The sequence below is a fragment of the Mchenga conophoros genome, linkage group LG5 (assembly GCF_057382185.1).
Source record: "Mchenga conophoros isolate Kocher_MC1m ecotype Shallow Benthic linkage group LG5, M_conophoros_male_GT1.1, whole genome shotgun sequence".
Classification (NCBI taxonomy): Eukaryota; Metazoa; Chordata; class Actinopteri; order Cichliformes; family Cichlidae; genus Mchenga; species Mchenga conophoros.
This window is the reverse complement of record NC_140530.1, coordinates 32257212-32274734: the sequence shown is the minus strand read 5'-3', so window position 1 is coordinate 32274734 and position 17523 is coordinate 32257212. Positions and strand designations below refer to the sequence as shown.

The window sequence follows — 17523 nt, the reverse complement described above, 5'->3', positions numbered from 1 at the left end:
ATCTGCTTATAAGCAGATTTGTCAAGTCAAATTTGTGTTGAAACATCGTAGAAATGTCAGATAAAATTAAAAGATAAGCTGGTTAACATTTTGAGAGTCTTCAGTAGCAGCTACAACCTAATTGGGTTTCTCATGGTCAAGTATAGTTCCTGACATATTCAGTAGTATCAGGGTAGATTGACATCCTTTCCAGGGTTGGTAGTACTTTTTGTCAACATAGGAAAATCAATCCATTCATTTTCTTCCACTTATCCAATTTAGGGTCGCACTACACCCTGGATAGGGTACCAGTCCATCACGCACAAGAGCCCAGATCCATCTTTGCTTTCAGGAAAACTATGAGAGTCAATGTTAAAAACTTTAAAAAGAAATTTTCCTCTGTGTAAAAAGGTTATGTTGGGTTAATTATAACTTTGGCAAAAAGGCCCAATTTAGTATGCAGGTGAGTCATTGAGTCCTAGATCATTTCAACTTGACGCTACCATAACCACCTAATGTTTTCTGTGTGGACTAACAGTGAGGGAGATAACTGTAAAAATGACCCTCCACACAATTTACCCACCAGACTAACTTCCTGCCAAAAACAAAGGCATTTGTTTTTCATTTGACACCATCTCAGTCTCACTGTGGCACCTCTCTTGACACACTCATTAATTATCAAAGTATTTTAATACTCAATTAATCCTGAGCTGGTCCACCATCACATTGCTCAAATTTATAACCAACGTATGTGGACTTTCGCCTGCTCATCTTACAAAATACTTTAAGAAAAGCACAAACAGACCGAGTTGTATTTGGATTTTCTTTATTGTACACAAAGAGAGAGTGAAATTTACTGAGGCTGCTGTCCTCTGCCGCGTCCAAAGCCACCTCTCTGCAACAGAAAAATGTTGTCAGTCGACCAACATGTTCAATACAAGAATCTACAAGTTTTCCAGCTGCACTGTATAAACCACATTTAGCTTTCTGACATTCCTTTTTAAAACCCATGTAAAACCGCACCCACAAATTTAGGGAGAAGAGCCTTTGTTGTTCTGCTGTAGAAAACAATTCTTATAACAGAAAAACATTCAAGATCAAGACAAGGTTTTTGTTGCCAGCCCATTTCTCAAAATACCCGCATGAAACAAAGGAAATGTACTTACAAACTGGAACTCTGTGGCAGCTCCAGCACCGGCCTCTGCCTTCTTGTCAGCACCAGCTAAAGGAGAAGTTATGAGTTAAGAGGTCAGCCAGTAACTTTCAGAAATGTCAAACTTGTTAAAACTTCACCATAACATGTCAAATATATACCAAAATTAGACAGGGGGGGTGGGGCAGTAATAATAATTTTTACTGTTGTTTTTCTTTGATAAACAAGTTTAAAGTTCACACCAGCAAATTGCCTTCTGAACATCAGAATGATGTGATGGGAGCTTCATATGCCTCATTTTTAAAATCCAAATCCTCCACATACATCGATTTTTGTCTTTGTCATACAAGCTCAATCCTTTCAATAATATATATTTGATAACATGTTTCATCTGAATCATTGTGATCAGTTTTCTAAAGGAAACATGATTTAGATTCTCACCTAAGAACATATTTAACATGTCATTTGCTTTTGTTTTGGCACAAGCACTACTGGTTTGGAAACAGGCTGTGATTTGGCTTAAAACAAACCATTTTACAACATTACATTTACCATTAACGTTTAACATTTTCCAGGGCATTGGTTTCTACCGCCATCTAAAGGTGACGTAGCCAGTGTAAAGTTTTTACATGCAGTGATTCAGACAGCCACTAGAGGTCCTCCAACTTTAAAATTTTATACAAATCTACTCAAAGTTTATCGAGGTGCTCGGATGTCTGCAGATGCCTGTACTTTTTGGAGGCAGGTCATTTCAGAGCTTTGTGGGGTTACAACTATTGGTGTTAATATCTGCGTGACCAGCCTATAAGAATGAGGACTGAGGTGCTCATTCAGACAAGAGTAGACAAACTATAGGAACATGTGATGGGTCACATCACTGCATTTTCACATTTCACTCTGAAAAATCAAGACATTTTACTAATGAATAACACCACCGTATGATTTAATGATCCAAAATTACCATTTTAGTTTGCATCATTCATGTAAACATCACAAGACCACATGAGCAACTCATAATGTGACTAGTGTAGTTGGGGTTATACGTACGGGGCGCGGCAGATCGCCTGTAAGCATCTCTGTCAGCCTCCCCACGGTTAAGGCGGGCGGGCCTCTCTCCTTCCACTCCTGCAGGTAAAAAGATGACAAAACATTAAGCTCCAGTTTTCCTGGCTTTCCAAAAGAGGAAATTCAATAGGCTTTAAAATTCTTTAATTTTAATGCTAACAATTCTCACTAAATATAAGTCTTTGGACTCTGAGGTCCCTCTTTTGAGTTTATTAATGAACTACTTAAATTTGTATGCTTTACAACACCCTCTAACAGCAAGAGGAGACCATAACATTTTATGTGGCACTTAATTGCTGAAACCTCTTTAGCATATTTTCATAAGATCCAATTGAAGATGCCAATTGAAAGTGCAACTTCAGCTTCAACGAAAGGCAAGGAAATTATGAAATGAGATTGTTACGATCTAGTTCAGAAGTCAATCAAAAAACTTTCATTGATAAAGAGAAAAAAATAAACCTTATTTAGAACAGATCACACTCAGGATCCAGAACATCTAAAACAATCTGCTGAAGTTTAGATTAGCAACTTTGATTTCTGGAAAACTGTGTTTGAGCACCAGATTTTGAGTTCACAATCAGCTTCAATATCATTTATAACCTCAGGAAGCATTAACATATTAAATACTATTACTAGTATTTCTGGCTTCAGGAAATGAAAAATCAAAACTTATTAGAAACAAGCATGTATGATAGATGTTTTACCCTTGGGCCTGGGCCTTGCGGTCTCAGGGCGGGTCTGGCGGCGCAGGGTGGCGGGCACGATCTCAGGGGGAAGGTGGAGGAAGTCTCTCAGGTACTGGATGCCCTCATTGGTGAGGTACCAGTAGAAATGGCGCCAGGCAAATTGCTCCTTGACGTACCCACAGGACTTCAGAGACTGCACGGAAAAGCACAATTACCACATTATACTGACTACCACAATAAATCAGTACAAAATCTAGGTTGGTATGGCAGCACTATGCAGAAAGTATCTTTAGGCTTCTTGCTCAGGTAAGTGCACAGAAAGCAAGTAAGTGCACAACAGTGCTAACCACCACACACCATACTGCCCTACAATCATTCCAAAAGATAAAATGAACTCAGATGCAATAGATTCTGAGCCGACACCAACACCCATGTGAAAAATGTTTGAAAGAGCAAATAATCAGCCACACAACTTTACGAAACCTGAAAGGGCACAAAAGATACACATCAGTAATATCCTACTGTAAATGCCATTTGCCATGAGTGTGACGGCAGTAAAAATCAGCTAAATGTTACATCCTCTGTGAAAGCCAAAGAAAAATAAATAAAAAATAAACAGATACATGCTGATTTTTCCCCCACATACAACAGTGGACCAAATCAAACCGTCTATTAAAAAGTGGTGGGGCACACACAAAGGGGACAGGTCCTGACATTATGGCAGGCATTGCATAAAACACTGACAGCATGGTACTGTTAAACTACTAAACAAATTTTACAGGTACACAACCAGGACTTGATATCTGGACTGACAAATGACATCTTCCCACTTAAAAACACAAACCCAGAACTTATAAGTGATGCTCAAAACACATTCATGATCACTTTGTCACATTCCCCCACTTTCTTCTCCCCACGAGCCCATTTACAGTCACTACATCTCAGTTAATTCTAGTCTTGGTGAGAACTTTACAAGCTGGACCTTCGTTCTTTCTCACCTGCATCGCTTTCATCACGTGAAGGTTGGGTACATTCTTGTCAGCAAGCTCAGGATGCTTGGCCAGGTGGACGTCTTTCTTGGCCACCATGACTCCCTCCTTGAAGAGGAGCTCGTAGATAGCAATGCGGTTCTTCTTGGGCATCAGCATCTGCATTAAGAGACAACGTGCATCAGATCCCTGGAACTCAACCCATACTTACAGCAGCCTCAATAATAGCATGCTAACTGGCTAGCGTGCTAAGACACATCTAGTAATGAAAATCAAATCGCTGAAGAGACAATCAGCGGACGCTTTAATAATTCAACACATCACGAATTTTTGGACACATTCACATCAACAGCCACTCTGTTTTATAGAAATTAAAAGCTAATATCTGAAGACCGCGTCACAGGAGAAAAATGGCAACCGTTCGTGAACGCTGAAGCCGGGGTTACTTCTCTACTTCTAAGCCGAATATCAACAACTGAGAGGCGTTTAAGGCTAAAATACGCATATGTCTCCATTTATAATTTTAATAACAATGAAAAAACTATTATTTTTATTTCACAAAATCTGAGATGGTGAAGATTTATTTGGATTATTGCGCCGAGTCTCACTTTACCTTTCCACTTGTTAAGGGACCGGAGCCGGAAGGAAAGTTTCTCTTCGATCAGGAAGGTTTATGCTGTGGCGCGGGCCGGCTGGAAAGGCTCGCCCTCTGCTGGTGTGGAGGGGAAACGTATCCTGTGTTCAATATGGAGCTGCAAAGTTTGGGGTCATCCTTTAAAACCAGCTGCACGAGCTGATCAGCGACTTCTTCTTAGTTTAAAAAAGACGTGAAGGGCATTTCAAAACTCAACAAAATCATCCACTAGTGCTCGGTGCTTCTTCTCCTTCTGTATGACTTTGTTTATTTGTAATATTAATATTACAAATAATGAATAAATAAATAAATACAGTGATTTTTTTTTACACAGCAGTGATTCAAAGGCTTCAGAAACATGGACCCTGGATAGCAAGATGCAGCCCTCCAAGAAAAGAAAGTTACTCCTGCAGAAAATCTTCATATCTACCTGGAATATTTTTAAATATGCATAAGAGCAGACAGACCTTTTTTTACTGAAGGGATGTGGCATTTAAAAATCAAAACAAAACAATAACCCCAAGAAATGTGTTGTATGCAGTCCATTTATTTGCATGGAAGCTTCTTTCAGAATAAAGAAGTAAAAATCTCGGGGTATTTTCCCAACCTGACTCGAAATACATTTGGTGTGTTTCATACATACATACTTTTCCTTTAAGAGTAAACAGTATTATGGGCTATTTCTACTCCATTTTTACTTTATTTTTACACAGACTACACACAGTCGCAGTGTGTTAACACACAGGCAATGAAGTATATTCAGTATAATATATAGCAAATAATTAGAATTTTTTTTCAGTTGAGTTACATCAAAAAACTTGGTATAAATGAATGATAATTTTGTGGCAGTCATGTCTGCAAGAGTGAGTAATCAAAGAAGAAATAAAAATAAGATTATTTAGATAACAGCAATTTGCCACTGTCCAAAAATACTTGTTCTTAGTACAGTGAAAAATAGAAAACATGTGCTTTCAGCTTCTCTAATACAAGGATTTCATCTTATACATATTTGACACATTTTCCTGGAAACGTTGTAATAATAATAACAACAACAACAACAATAACAATAATAATGATAATAATAATGATGATAATAATAATAATAGGAAGAAGAAAATTGGGCATTTATTTTGAAAGACCTTCCCGGAAAACAACCCCTCCGTTACGGTTGGTTTGATTTGAGCCGTCTCACCCTCCCCCATCTGGCGGCTCCTCTCAGCGGCGCGTTTACCGGCGACAGAAGGAGGCAGTCTCGGGTGATGAACGGAATTATTACATTTTGAGAGCTCAAAGGAAGCTGGATTATCAATTCGTATAAATTTGTAAGTTATTCTTGATTTCTTTCATAACCGTGTGTCTGCTATCAACAGCTAGCCACCGGCGGTTGATTTTTATGATGAAGTAGCTTAATTCAGAGCAAATATTACTGCTGTCGGCGATAACGAGGCAGCAAGCGACCGCGACGATTGCCAACGAGATTCAATTAAAGTCCACAGATTTAAAAGTTATTTTTTTATAAAAGAAATACAAGTCTGCCTAAGATTTGTTATTATTTGCCTCCCTTATCTGTGCCGAAAACCCGCAGTTTGTATCTAACACCGCTGCTCTGTTCTGCTGCTTCATGACACTTATTCATATAAAAATGAGCAAAGATCAGCAAATCTACAATCTGAGTCCTTAGTAGGAGTTTCTGTGAAGAAAGTGCATGAAGCATTGGAGAGCCGGCCGGCAGCAGCCTGTGCGGGCTACTGCAGAGGGCAGGGAGGGACGTCTGAAGTAAAAAGCTTGTCCCTGGGCAAAAGCCCGTGCTTCCTCCAGACCAGCACATTTCTTTGATTTATCGCTGGAGATCAGCTGGTGGTAAATCAGGCCAGACAGGGCTGCTGACCTCCCCCTGAGCAGAGTCTCTCATCTCTAAGTGTTAGTGAGCTCTGTCCACGGTTCTGAACTCAGATCTTTGGTAGGCATTGCTGTACAGACAGACCGTGAGAGATCAGACCACTGGAGACTGTGCATCTAGAATGCAAAAGGGAAAAAGTTGTGTAAGAACCATAGATTAAAATGTGCATCATACATCAATTTAATGTGCAATTAAAAAAAGAAACACTCAAAGAACAGTTTTGCCTTTTTTCACTTCCTGTGGTTCTGAAGGCAGCTATTAGAAACCTTCTCAGTTTGATCTTGCAAACTCCAAAGTCTGTCATTTTACCAGGAGGACTAACAGTTACATAAACATGTTCATACTGTAAGGATAAAAGTGCTGTATAAACGTGTGCGTGATTGGCTGAATGAGACTTACCAAAAGTAGAGAAGTGCCCGAATTGAGTAGAAAGGCACTGTGGAAGTACCACTCCATTTACTATGTGCTTTAATATCTGGCTGAACAGTTGTGTATTAAACTGACAACTGGGGTTGCCTGCAGCTCTTCTAATCCATTACCTGAAAGAGGTCGAGGGTGTACTGCTAATTTGATTTTGAACTTCCTGAAGTAATTATTTCCCAAAATACTCTTTTAAAGTCACTTTTATTTTATTTTTTACAAAAAAAACCCCACTTCTTCTACATTACAGAAAGCTTACTGTGTACATGTGGGTAGATGTCCTTTGCTATATGTTAACCTGGTGAGTTAATTAACCAATAATTTGGTGACAACAGTGTCAATTATTTATTAATTATTCACATTATTTGTCAATTTGAGGATCTGATGTTTTATCTTCTCCATAATTGTAAACACTTGAGATCTGACAGCTAAAAGTTGGATAAAACACCGCATTTGTGACACGTTTCTGGAGAATTGATGAAATTGTGCTTTTTTTAAATTTTTGTTTTTTACAAATAAACATTTAAAGATTAAACCTTAATTATTTTCCAAGCACAGTCTTGTCCATCCAGTGGACTGAGCTTTGCTTTGAGTCTATAAGCTTATTCAAAATCCTTTGCCTCTCATGTTGTTTACTATAAGGAAGTCTTTGCAGCTCATTTCTCATCATCAAACTTTATTCTTTTTTATTTGAAATTACTTTTCTCTTATTAAGATGTGTATTTTGTCCTTTTTTATTCTATTCTTCTAGCAGTTGTACCAAGGAAATTTCCCACATTTTGGAAAAATAAAGTGTATTGTCTATAAACTTATTATGTGAATATTAGGAAGGTTTATTCAGCTACGATGACTGGAGCAGTAATGAAAATACTAAAGACATGATAGCAGCTCAGTCCATTTAGGCATGTAGACACTGGGATTTTTTCACAACCTTTAACTTTAAGCTGAAAGGAGAGCACTTATTATAACCAAGGTATGCAGAAGAGCGTCTCTGAGTGCACGACACATTGAACTTTGAAGCAGATGGGCTGCAAAGCAGAAGACCACGCTAGGTGCCACAGATGTTGGATAAGAACAGCAAATTAAGGTTATAATTTGCATGGGCTCACCAACATCAGATAACAGAAGACTGGAAAAACCTTGTCTCATCTGATGAGTCTTAATTTTTAGGGTCAGAATTTGGTGTAAACAATATCAAAACATGGATCCACCCTAGTTTATATCATCAGATTAGGCTGATAGTGGTGGTGAAATGATGTGGGGGGATTCTCAGCACACTTTGATCCCAACCCTTTAGTACCAATTGAGCATCATTTAAATGCCACAGCCTGCCTGAATATTGATGCTGACCATGTATAGCTCTTTATGAGTGTACCTATTTTCTGGTTGCTGCTTCCAGCAGGATAATGTGCCATGTCACAAAGCTCATATCATCTCAAACTGATTTCTTGAACTTGACAATGAGTTCACTGCAATCAAATGGCCTCCACAGTCACCAGATCTTAACCCAACAGAGCACCTTTGCTATTTGGAGAAATGGAAGATCCTCATTGTCTATTTGCAGCCAACAAAACTGCACGAACTGTGTGATGCTATCATCTCAATATGGATCAAAATGTCTGAGGAATGTTTCCACCACCTTTTTGGGTCTATACCAAGAAGAGTTAAGGCAGTTCTGCTGGCAAAATGAGATCCAATTGAGTACTAACAAGGTGTAGTTAATGAAGTTGCCAGCAAGTGTAATATATCATGAATTGATGCTTCACCACAACAGTGGGGTCTGCCCCACAGTTTGAGGACCACAAACTTAAAGAGGGAGGCCTGAGTGCACACATGTTAAAGAGCTTTCATTTGAGTGCCAGCTTGGATTAGTTTATCTGAAAAATTAGTGACACTCATTTGATTTGCTGCTGGTGGTTCAGCCCCTCTCCATTTTTGTAGGAAGGGTGACAGATGAAGTATCACTGTTAACGTAATCAATTAGACTAAAACCTAGCCCGTCTTTGCTTTTTGTATGAATAATTAGGGATATGTCATTCCCAGTGGGAATAGACACAACAGTTTGCTTCCAGTTGTCATTTGTACTTTCCATGATTGGCACGTCACATCTGGTGCACCCTGCCGATGTTAGACGATTGGAAGAAAGCAATTAGGCTTGAGTATTTCTTTCTATGTGTCCCTTTAGCCTTTGTAACCTAGAATATGGCTTCAGACATCCTAAGCTACTCCATCTATGTCTGGCTTTGGATGAATGCAATTAAAATTTTAATTTCATCTTAGTTGCTCTGAGAATTACCCCAACATTAAAACAGATGAGTGCTTTTGCTGCATGTTTTGAAAACTGCTGTGTGTTTGGACAAACTCTCCGGGTAATAATTTCCGTCGCTGAATGGAAGGGATCCACTTATAGCTATCTCAATATATTTTTAGTGGCTCAGGCTTTTAGGTAAACGGTTGAGAGAGCAGGGCCTTCGATTCTGCTGTGAACTAGAAGGTAATTGGTGTCTCAGATAGGATCCTCGCAGGGGATCGTGAGAGAAAGCAGGGCTGTTTTGCAAACCCTTAAAGGTTTGCATCCTCCATCCTTTAGAGCTGAAGTGACACATGAAATGATGTCGTTTTCACTTAGCTTCTCCTTAAATACCTGTAGATGAGTTGTGTTGTTTTGTGATCCAGTTGTTTTCGTGTAGTGTGGTTTCAACCAGAAAAAGAGTAGAAAAAGAATCTGCAAAAAAGTACAATTTGTTTTTTTCTGCTGCTGTTCCAATAGTAAGATGATTAGGCTCGTGTCTGCTATCTGGATCTCTTTTAAGACTAAGTTTTGAGCTTTGGTCAAAACTGACTTTGTTCATGATTTTCCTGTAGACCGACTAATCAGTCAACAAATCTGTTCAGCTTAATAGATGTTTTAAATGCAGCATCTGCCTGTACATATGTGGTTTGGTATGAACCTCTCAGATCCCCCTTAAAAGCAAACCAGTAATTAAAGCCAAATCTATTGTATTTATTTACATGGGTAATATGTTAATGACTCATTTTCTGTTTCAAAATTGTCTGCCCAGCCACTGCTTGTGTTTAGGTACTGTCTGACTTCACTGCACTGTGCCTTTAGATTCTTAATCAGCACAGTCTGACAGTGACTGTGCAGTGCAGATCAGCTCCTAGCACAATCCAGACATCACATTTATACTCATATAAATTCAGTTCTTCAGCTGCTCTTTCATTACCAGGAACTAGAAGTGCTTGATAAACAGACATGTTAGAAGCAAAATATTGTAGCCATTACCTTTTCTCAGTTTTGATTTTTTTTTCCTTTTGTGAGAAAAGGTATTTTAAAGGTAAATGGGTGATTTCATAGGTTTATATTCTGTTTTTTGTGTATGTTTTGTTAACCTGACTCAGCCTTTCCCCCCAGAGGTTTAAAGCGCTACAGACCAAACAGTTAATGGGGAAAAAAATTAATTACATGCAGCCCAAGACTAAACATTTAATTTAAAAAGGCAATGAGGAAAATAATACTTAGTTGCAGTCTTTATGAAAATCTGTATTTCAAACTGGGGCTCAGGGCCCTGAAAGTTGTCCCAAGTTAAATGGATCTAAAAATAATTATAGACAAAAGCAATTATTTTTCTTGTTTTTCCTCAAATTCTAATTCATTCGCAAATTGTTTTTACCCATTAGGGCAGTACAGGCTTTCAGTCAGATGCCTCTGAAATGTAATAATTTCATCAGGCACAGTGTTTTTCCCGAGAAGACATTCTTTAGCTGTAGTTTACCACAACTCAGGTTTTTGTGAGTGTCAGTGAGAGCTTCACTGAGCAAATGCACTTGGATAAGTTGATGTGATATGTGTCACGTGATGTGCATGCCTCTATTTACTGGAGTGTAATATATCAGTGCGTATCTCTGGGGCATCTTTATTGTAGGTGTTACGTTACAAAAGGACCTCACAGCTTTAGGGGAACAAGAAGAAGCTATTAGAGGTTGTTGGCTGGAGGCTTGCTTCGGTCCTCTGAGGTTCCGGCCATCAGATTTATAGCATCAGTGAAGAGCTTAAGAGTCAAATGAGAAGGAAGGAAGAGGGCTTGATGTTGCCATAGTGACTGGGTTTGTGAAAGATGGGGTCTGTGTTTGTGTATGAAAATATATGCGTGTTTGTATGGATTAGAACTGCACCAGTTAATTTAATGACTTAAAATGTCAGAAGATACGTTTACATTAAAAAAAAAATATGAAGCCTCTGAATTGGTGTTTTGTCCAAACACTAACACATATTTACATATAATAAACATCCTGTTGTAGTGATGTAGGTCATCATGTAAAATCATCAAAGCAGAACAATAGCTAAGATATTGTCAGATGTTCCAAGGCCAAAAATGAGCTTTAAACTGGCTTACTGAAAGACCCAGAAATACTCAATTCAGTGTTTTTCCAGCGTCAAAAGGGTTTTATGATAGAGAAAGCTTAACAGTAATGAACTGTCTTCTGATAATATTTTTATTAGATTAACTCTAAACCTAAGTGTTTCTTCGGCTTGTCATAAAGTGTCAATGCGCTGCACTGTGCGCGTTTGAAAAGGACGTTTCTTTCTTCTGCATGGAAAAAGTTAATTAATTAATTAAACCTACACGTTGTGTTCATAAACCATATGTGCACTGCAGAACCGAATTTGAATATAAAAGATTCCAACTTGACTGCCCCAAAGTTGCCGGTTGAACAGCAGCCGGCATAGTTTGCCCTCACCTGATTGTATCACTGATGGTGTATCCTCTGAGTTGCTCTCACTTCTAGCTGCGTGAAACGTTTATTCATGAGATCAACAGCAGAGGCTTTTGTGTGTGCATCTCATAGCTTTTAGCAGCTGCACTGAATCAGTAACTTCCATTTTCCTGCCCAGCATCAGCTTTGCTCAGTCCAGGCTTCAGTGTGTGTGTGTGTGGTTCACACTTTAACCCCAGCAGCTGAACCAGGGGTCTTCAATAAAAAGCTCACACTGCCTCTCTGCTGTGGATGATGAAAAAAAAAGATTATTCATTGCAAAACACTGGCATGAAGAGCACTGGGGTCCTCAAAACTTGTCCTGGATTATTGATTGAATTCTTTGAAAGAAAACTGGCTCAGCTCTGAACACTTAATGGCGTTTAAAACCACAAGGTTGGACATAATATTTTTCACCGCTTGTCATCAAAACATTATACAGAATTAAAGAGGAACTAGCTCGTGGGTATTATAATGAAAGTAAATGTACTGTGACTTTCATTCTAGCCAGACTTTACTAGGCTGCTTTTATGTCTTCAATGAATCAATAAAACCAAAGTATTCAAAGAGTTTTACCAGTGCCTCACACACGGCCATGCCCCAGCACAATAATAAAACAGAAATTGTCAAATCACAGCAGGAAAAAAAGACTGCATTACAAGATTGTGTTTTTTGTACAGGGGCATAGAGCCAGACCTCTTGCCCTTTCCGTTTTTATTTGCCAGCACACTGGTCATAAATTACTTTTTGCAATTATGGGATATAACACTGGGGTCAAACAGAGCAGTCGCCCCCTGGGAAAAGCACAAGTAGATGACCCACAGATGGCACGTACAGAGGAGATGAGTGCCTGTCTGTGTGGATAGGCAGTTAGCTTTCTTTGATTCTGGGGTCCCTGCATGTTGTTATCTGCTGCTGTTTATGGCTGATGTTTTAACACTGCTCTGTCTGTTGTTGAAGCACGTAAGCACACCTGCTTGCTCTGAGTCCTCTTATTCACAGCATCACGCTAAATAACAGAAGAGCTATTTAGAATTTTCCTAAAATGTGTTGCGGCACTCATTATCATTCAGTTTTTTTCATGCACCATTCTAAAAGAAATGTTATGGCTCAGACTGCAGCGTTCGCATCAGCAAATCTGTATTGATTGAGTGGATGCAGCGCAGCTGAAATGTTACCCTGATGTTGACTCATCCCTGTCTGTGCTCCACAGATCAGGCTTTATCTGACCACCCGTGTGACTGTCTCCTCCCTTTGTCCTTTCTGCCCGTTTTAATCCCTGTGACGAGTAATTTTACGCCTTCCCTCTATCAGTCGGCCTTCCTTTAGATATGCAGTAACAGTTGTGCCTGGTTACAAGGTGCCTTTTAAGGAACGACAGTCTCCACCCTCTCTCGCGTTCAGCTAATTATTGATGGCGTAATGTGTCTTCTCAGGCATACGTCAAAGTTCACTCTTGCAGTGTGTGTTTGTAAAAGGCGTGGTAGACTGCAGGATGTGTCAGAGTTGCAGGTAAACAGATACTGTCTCTCAGTGTCAGGTGTCAGTTCTGTCAGAATTTCTCGAGGCAACGCTGTCGAGGACTGAGAGGCCACAAAGACGATAAACCAGGTTCAGTAGCCACTATGATCTGCACTGATGTGTCTGAATGTCTGCTTTTAGTCTGCTGTGTGTGTGTATTTAATGTGAAATTGCAGTGGAGGGTTTTGTTTTGTGGTTTTTTATGACTGATCCTGTGCCACACTTTAATTATGAATGGGCATTACTTTGCATGCCTTCAAATACCATTTTATTAGTAGCATTAAAGACCAATGTAACCTGTGACGTTGTCAGACAACAGTTTTAAATAAATGTTCATACTTCATACATTATGCAATTCAACTACCAACATTTTGTTCATACGTTTATTACTATTTGGTACCTGTGACTAATGTAACCTATGGCCAAAGTGTCTGGTAAGCTGCCTTTTTTCTGACTGTGTAACTGCTGCAGGTATTTCAGACTCCACACAGTCACCTCTGGATTCACAAAAGTCTCTGCAATTTTTTCTGTATAATGCCTGCAGCTAGACTTTGATCTGTAGTGCCACTGTAAGTATTCACAGTGGCTTCTTAGTGATATAACCACAGACGATTTCATTATTAAATTAGGGGAACAGACAGAATAATAGCACAAATAAGGTGTTTCCAGCTACTACATGAGTCATGTCTGCTTTTGTTTATTTTCTGGCTCTGTTGATGACCATCTGTAGCTATATTTCATTTGTGGATAAGTAACCTTAGAGTTAGTAAACACCTTTTTTCTCCTACTCGTCAATTAGATGTTTAACTGCTAACAATCTGTTTGCATCCTACTGATCATACCTGAAATGTACACCTAATTTTCTTTTCCTTATTTCCTGTGATGTATATTGTTATAAGGGTGGCTTGTCCTATAAAACATGGCTAGAATTTTGAATAATGAAACCAAATGCTTAGGCTTTAGGTGGTCTGGACCATTCTTTTTCTTCTGCTCTAGGCTCTGTGTGATGTTAGTGTGAATTAACATCCTTAAAATGGTTAATCCTTAATATCTAGGATGCCCCGGTCTGGTTGAGTAGAGGAGCTCTCAAACCTGATGCTCCAATCTTCTGTTTGGGCCAGGGCATCAGTCAGCTGAAAACTGGCTTAAAAGAAAGGTAGCCTTAAAGAGAGTGGAGATAGAACTGCTTGTTTTAGACAGATGCTCAACTGAGGGGCTTCACAAAGAATAGTATGACATAGCTATGAATTATTTTCATAAAAACAAGTTTGGTGCAGGCCAAGAATGAAAATATAGAAGAAATTAACATAATGCATGTGGCTTCAAAACTAGGCCTAGAAGATTTGAGCTGACAGACTGCCTTGTTCTCGTTGATTTCAAGTTCATTCTTTTAGAACTCTTTAGGTTTGGAGTCTGTTTTGCTACGGTATAAACACTGTTTTTGTTTTCCATTTGTTTGACTGAGTAAAGAATTTTGTAACATATTTGTACCGGGGAATGGTAAAACAGTCACTCAGGAGAAGTGCCTCTCGTCAAGGCTTATTTTGTTATAACAGCAGCTGTTAAGGGAGGCAAGAGGCATCCAGATTCTCTTTGATCATACACATTTTATTTACTTGCAGACTTCGTGTTTTCAGCTGAGACATCGGCTGTGATTCCAGAGTATTTTGCAGAGCTGGAGTCATGTTGTTTGTAGAATAAAGTTTGTACTAGGATTCAAATCTAACTTTCTTCAAGATGTAAAATACTTTTACATGTAAATGTTATGTGTAGGCCCGTTGGAGTGCACCTGTATTATATTGATCTTTTTGTCTTTACAGTGATGTGAGATCACAGAGTTTCTCCACGTGAGGTGGGGTTGTTCATCTCGTCTAACTGTTTACACAGCAGTGTGAATAATTGATGAATGTGTTTCTATTTATAGGACTTGAATGTGATGAGGGCAGCATGAACAGGTTGGTTCTGAGGGAAGAAAAAGAGTTGAATTTGAATAATGTGGACTGTACACAAGCTGAGAGGGGCAGAGGATGTGTGTTAGAGCAGTGGTCACCAACCCCCGGTCCTCGGACCGGTACCGGTCCGTGAGTCGTTTGGTACCGGGCCGCGAGAGTTGAGGCTCAGGTGTGAAATGTATGGTTTTCAGGGTTTTTATCGGTTTTCAGCGTTTTTTTGTTATCGTTTTTATCGTTAACTCGGTTTTCCTGGGTCTTTTCATGTGTGTTATGAATAAATCTTCTTTTTTTCGGTACCGGTACTAGTTTTATTTTGTTGTATTTATCCGTGACACCTTAAGGCCGGTCCGTGAAAATAATGTCGGGCATAAACCGGTCCGTGGCGCAAAAAAGGTTGGGGACCGCTGTGTTAGAGTGTATTAAAATTTCACATAGTGGACATCATTATTTGATCTTTGTCTAACTGGCTTCATAAGGCAAGGTGCAGTGTTGCTAATCTTTTGTCAGCTTTCTTTCGTTAATTTTGTCAGCTTTTTGTAACAAATCAAGAGTCTCACATATACAGACTGTGAGGAACTGAGTTGTTGGCCTACATTACATATTACACACATATTTTTATATACATAAAAAATAGGGGTGCAACGATATTCGTATCGATATTGAACCGTTCGATACAGTGCTTTCGGTTCGGTACGCATATGTATCGAACAATACAATTTTTTTCAAATTTTTTTTTTTTTTTTTTTTTTTTTTTTTGTGTCCCGTTTGGATCTATAGCCATCAGAATTGTTGTCTTGAGGCCAAGAAAGATGCCAAGAGGATTTATTTTAAGTGGATCATCATATTGGTCCATTTGATTGACCTTTATTATAATTATGAATTTATTTTATTTTCAGTTGCAAACGGGACAGACATGACTGTGGGATAGGACAGGGGGAAAGAATGAAAGAAAGAGGGGGAGAGAAAGAAAGAAAACCAAAGGGGAGAAAAAAAAAAGAACAATACAAAATTTGTAATTTATTTTATCAACTTTCCTTCTGACGATGCTGTCTGTGTTGAGCGCTCAGTGAATCTGCATTTGACTACTCCGCCTAGGCTCGAGAGTGCAGCCTAGGCGGAGTAGTCGAACGCAGATTCACTGAGCACTCAACACAGACAGGATGGTCAGAAGGAAGAGCGCAGGGCAAGCTAGCGAGACAGAAGTGGACCTCCCCACCCTCATTCAGTTCTGGCGTTTGGAATTATTTTGGTTTTCATGTGACGTATGACCCTGAAGGTAAGCGAGTCATGGACTAAAGTAAAACAGTATGTTGGATGTGCCATGCAATGCTCAATTACATGGGTGGGAGCTAGTGTGTTAGCGCAGTTAGCTCGTTAACGTGTTGGCCGTCTAGCCCCTCTGTATAGGGTAGCTCGTTAACGGAGATTTGCCGTGTTGTGGCGTTAAGGTTATTTCAACGAGATTAACCTGAAAGCACTAGTGGGAACACAACGAATATGACTGCACATTTACACCGACATCATCCTAGTGCAAAGACAAAAACAACAAGCATGCATGCTACAAACTTTAGCCGAGTCATTTAGACAGCTGTTAGCACAGGATTCTCCTTATGGAGACCTGATATGTTTAATATTGAGAATATAGCCCAGAAGAAGCGGATAGTATAGCTTTTATTTTGGAAAGAGACATTTCTCTGTAATAAACTCTCTTTTCCAAAGATGAGTGATTCCTCAATCAGATACAGGGCTCGCAATATCGCTAGCCCGACGTCCCGGGGCTATCTCTCCCCTGCCTGTCGGGCTATTGTAGGAAGGAAAAATATATGTCAATGCTTTTGCGTTCTTTCAGAAATGTAGCTGGGTAATTATGTCATTGGCATCGGTGAGCCACTGTCAATATGTGACATATTGAAATCGTGTTTGAATTTGCGCTTGTTTTTTTGCTTTCACTTTGCAATCGCGCGAACTGTGTATAGAGAGCGACAGCACTGATCTGTGAGTGATGATAATTTGTGCACCAATTCCTCTGACATCGTCTTATTAATTGTTAGCTTACTATGCAAACATGACAAGTGAAATCTCCCGCAGCTTAAACATGTGAGAGGTTGATCGCGCAGAGAATCGCTGAGCTTATGTGAGTGCGGCAGGATATATATTTCACTACGATGACCTGGATGATTGAGAACCTTCACAGACAGATATATATTTTAGTTCTGCTGAGCCAAATAAGACAGGTCAGGGTGAAGAAGTGACAGCCAAAGAAAAGCTTACCACAAAACGGAGAAGTTATGACAAATCAGACTATAAGGCAAAAAGAAAGTGCAGCTTTATGGTTTCATGGACAAAAGAATTTCTGTGGCTGCAATATGACGAGCTAAAAAACAACACGCACAAGGGTTAGGGTTAAATTTAAAAACTGTACTTTTGTGTTAAAATATATATTTATAATTTTAATAAATGACAAAT

General features: G+C 39.2%; 2 protein-coding genes across 2 annotated transcripts in view; one reads left to right on the top strand and one right to left on the bottom strand.

Annotated features, from left to right (window-relative positions):
- Positions 1–788: 788 nt before the first annotated feature.
- rps10 (ribosomal protein S10) lies at positions 789–4639 on the bottom strand. The gene is made up of 6 exons (XM_085274944.1): positions 4486–4639; positions 3882–4031; positions 2902–3076; positions 2180–2257; positions 1146–1201; positions 789–874 (listed from the first exon to the last, which is right to left on the bottom strand). The coding sequence occupies exons 2-6, from the start codon at positions 4029–4031 to the stop codon at positions 833–835; spliced, it is 501 nt and encodes a 166-aa protein (XP_085131070.1). The 5' UTR covers positions 4486–4639; the 3' UTR covers positions 789–832.
- A 1020-nt stretch (positions 4640–5659) lies between these two features.
- pacsin1b (protein kinase C and casein kinase substrate in neurons 1b) overlaps positions 5660–17523 on the top strand; it is a 36194-nt gene continuing 24330 nt past the window's right edge. Inside the window, exon 1 of the mRNA XM_085274943.1 lies at positions 5660–5828. The gene's annotated coding sequence lies outside the window, so the exon portion shown is untranslated. The remainder of the gene's footprint in view (positions 5829–17523) is intronic.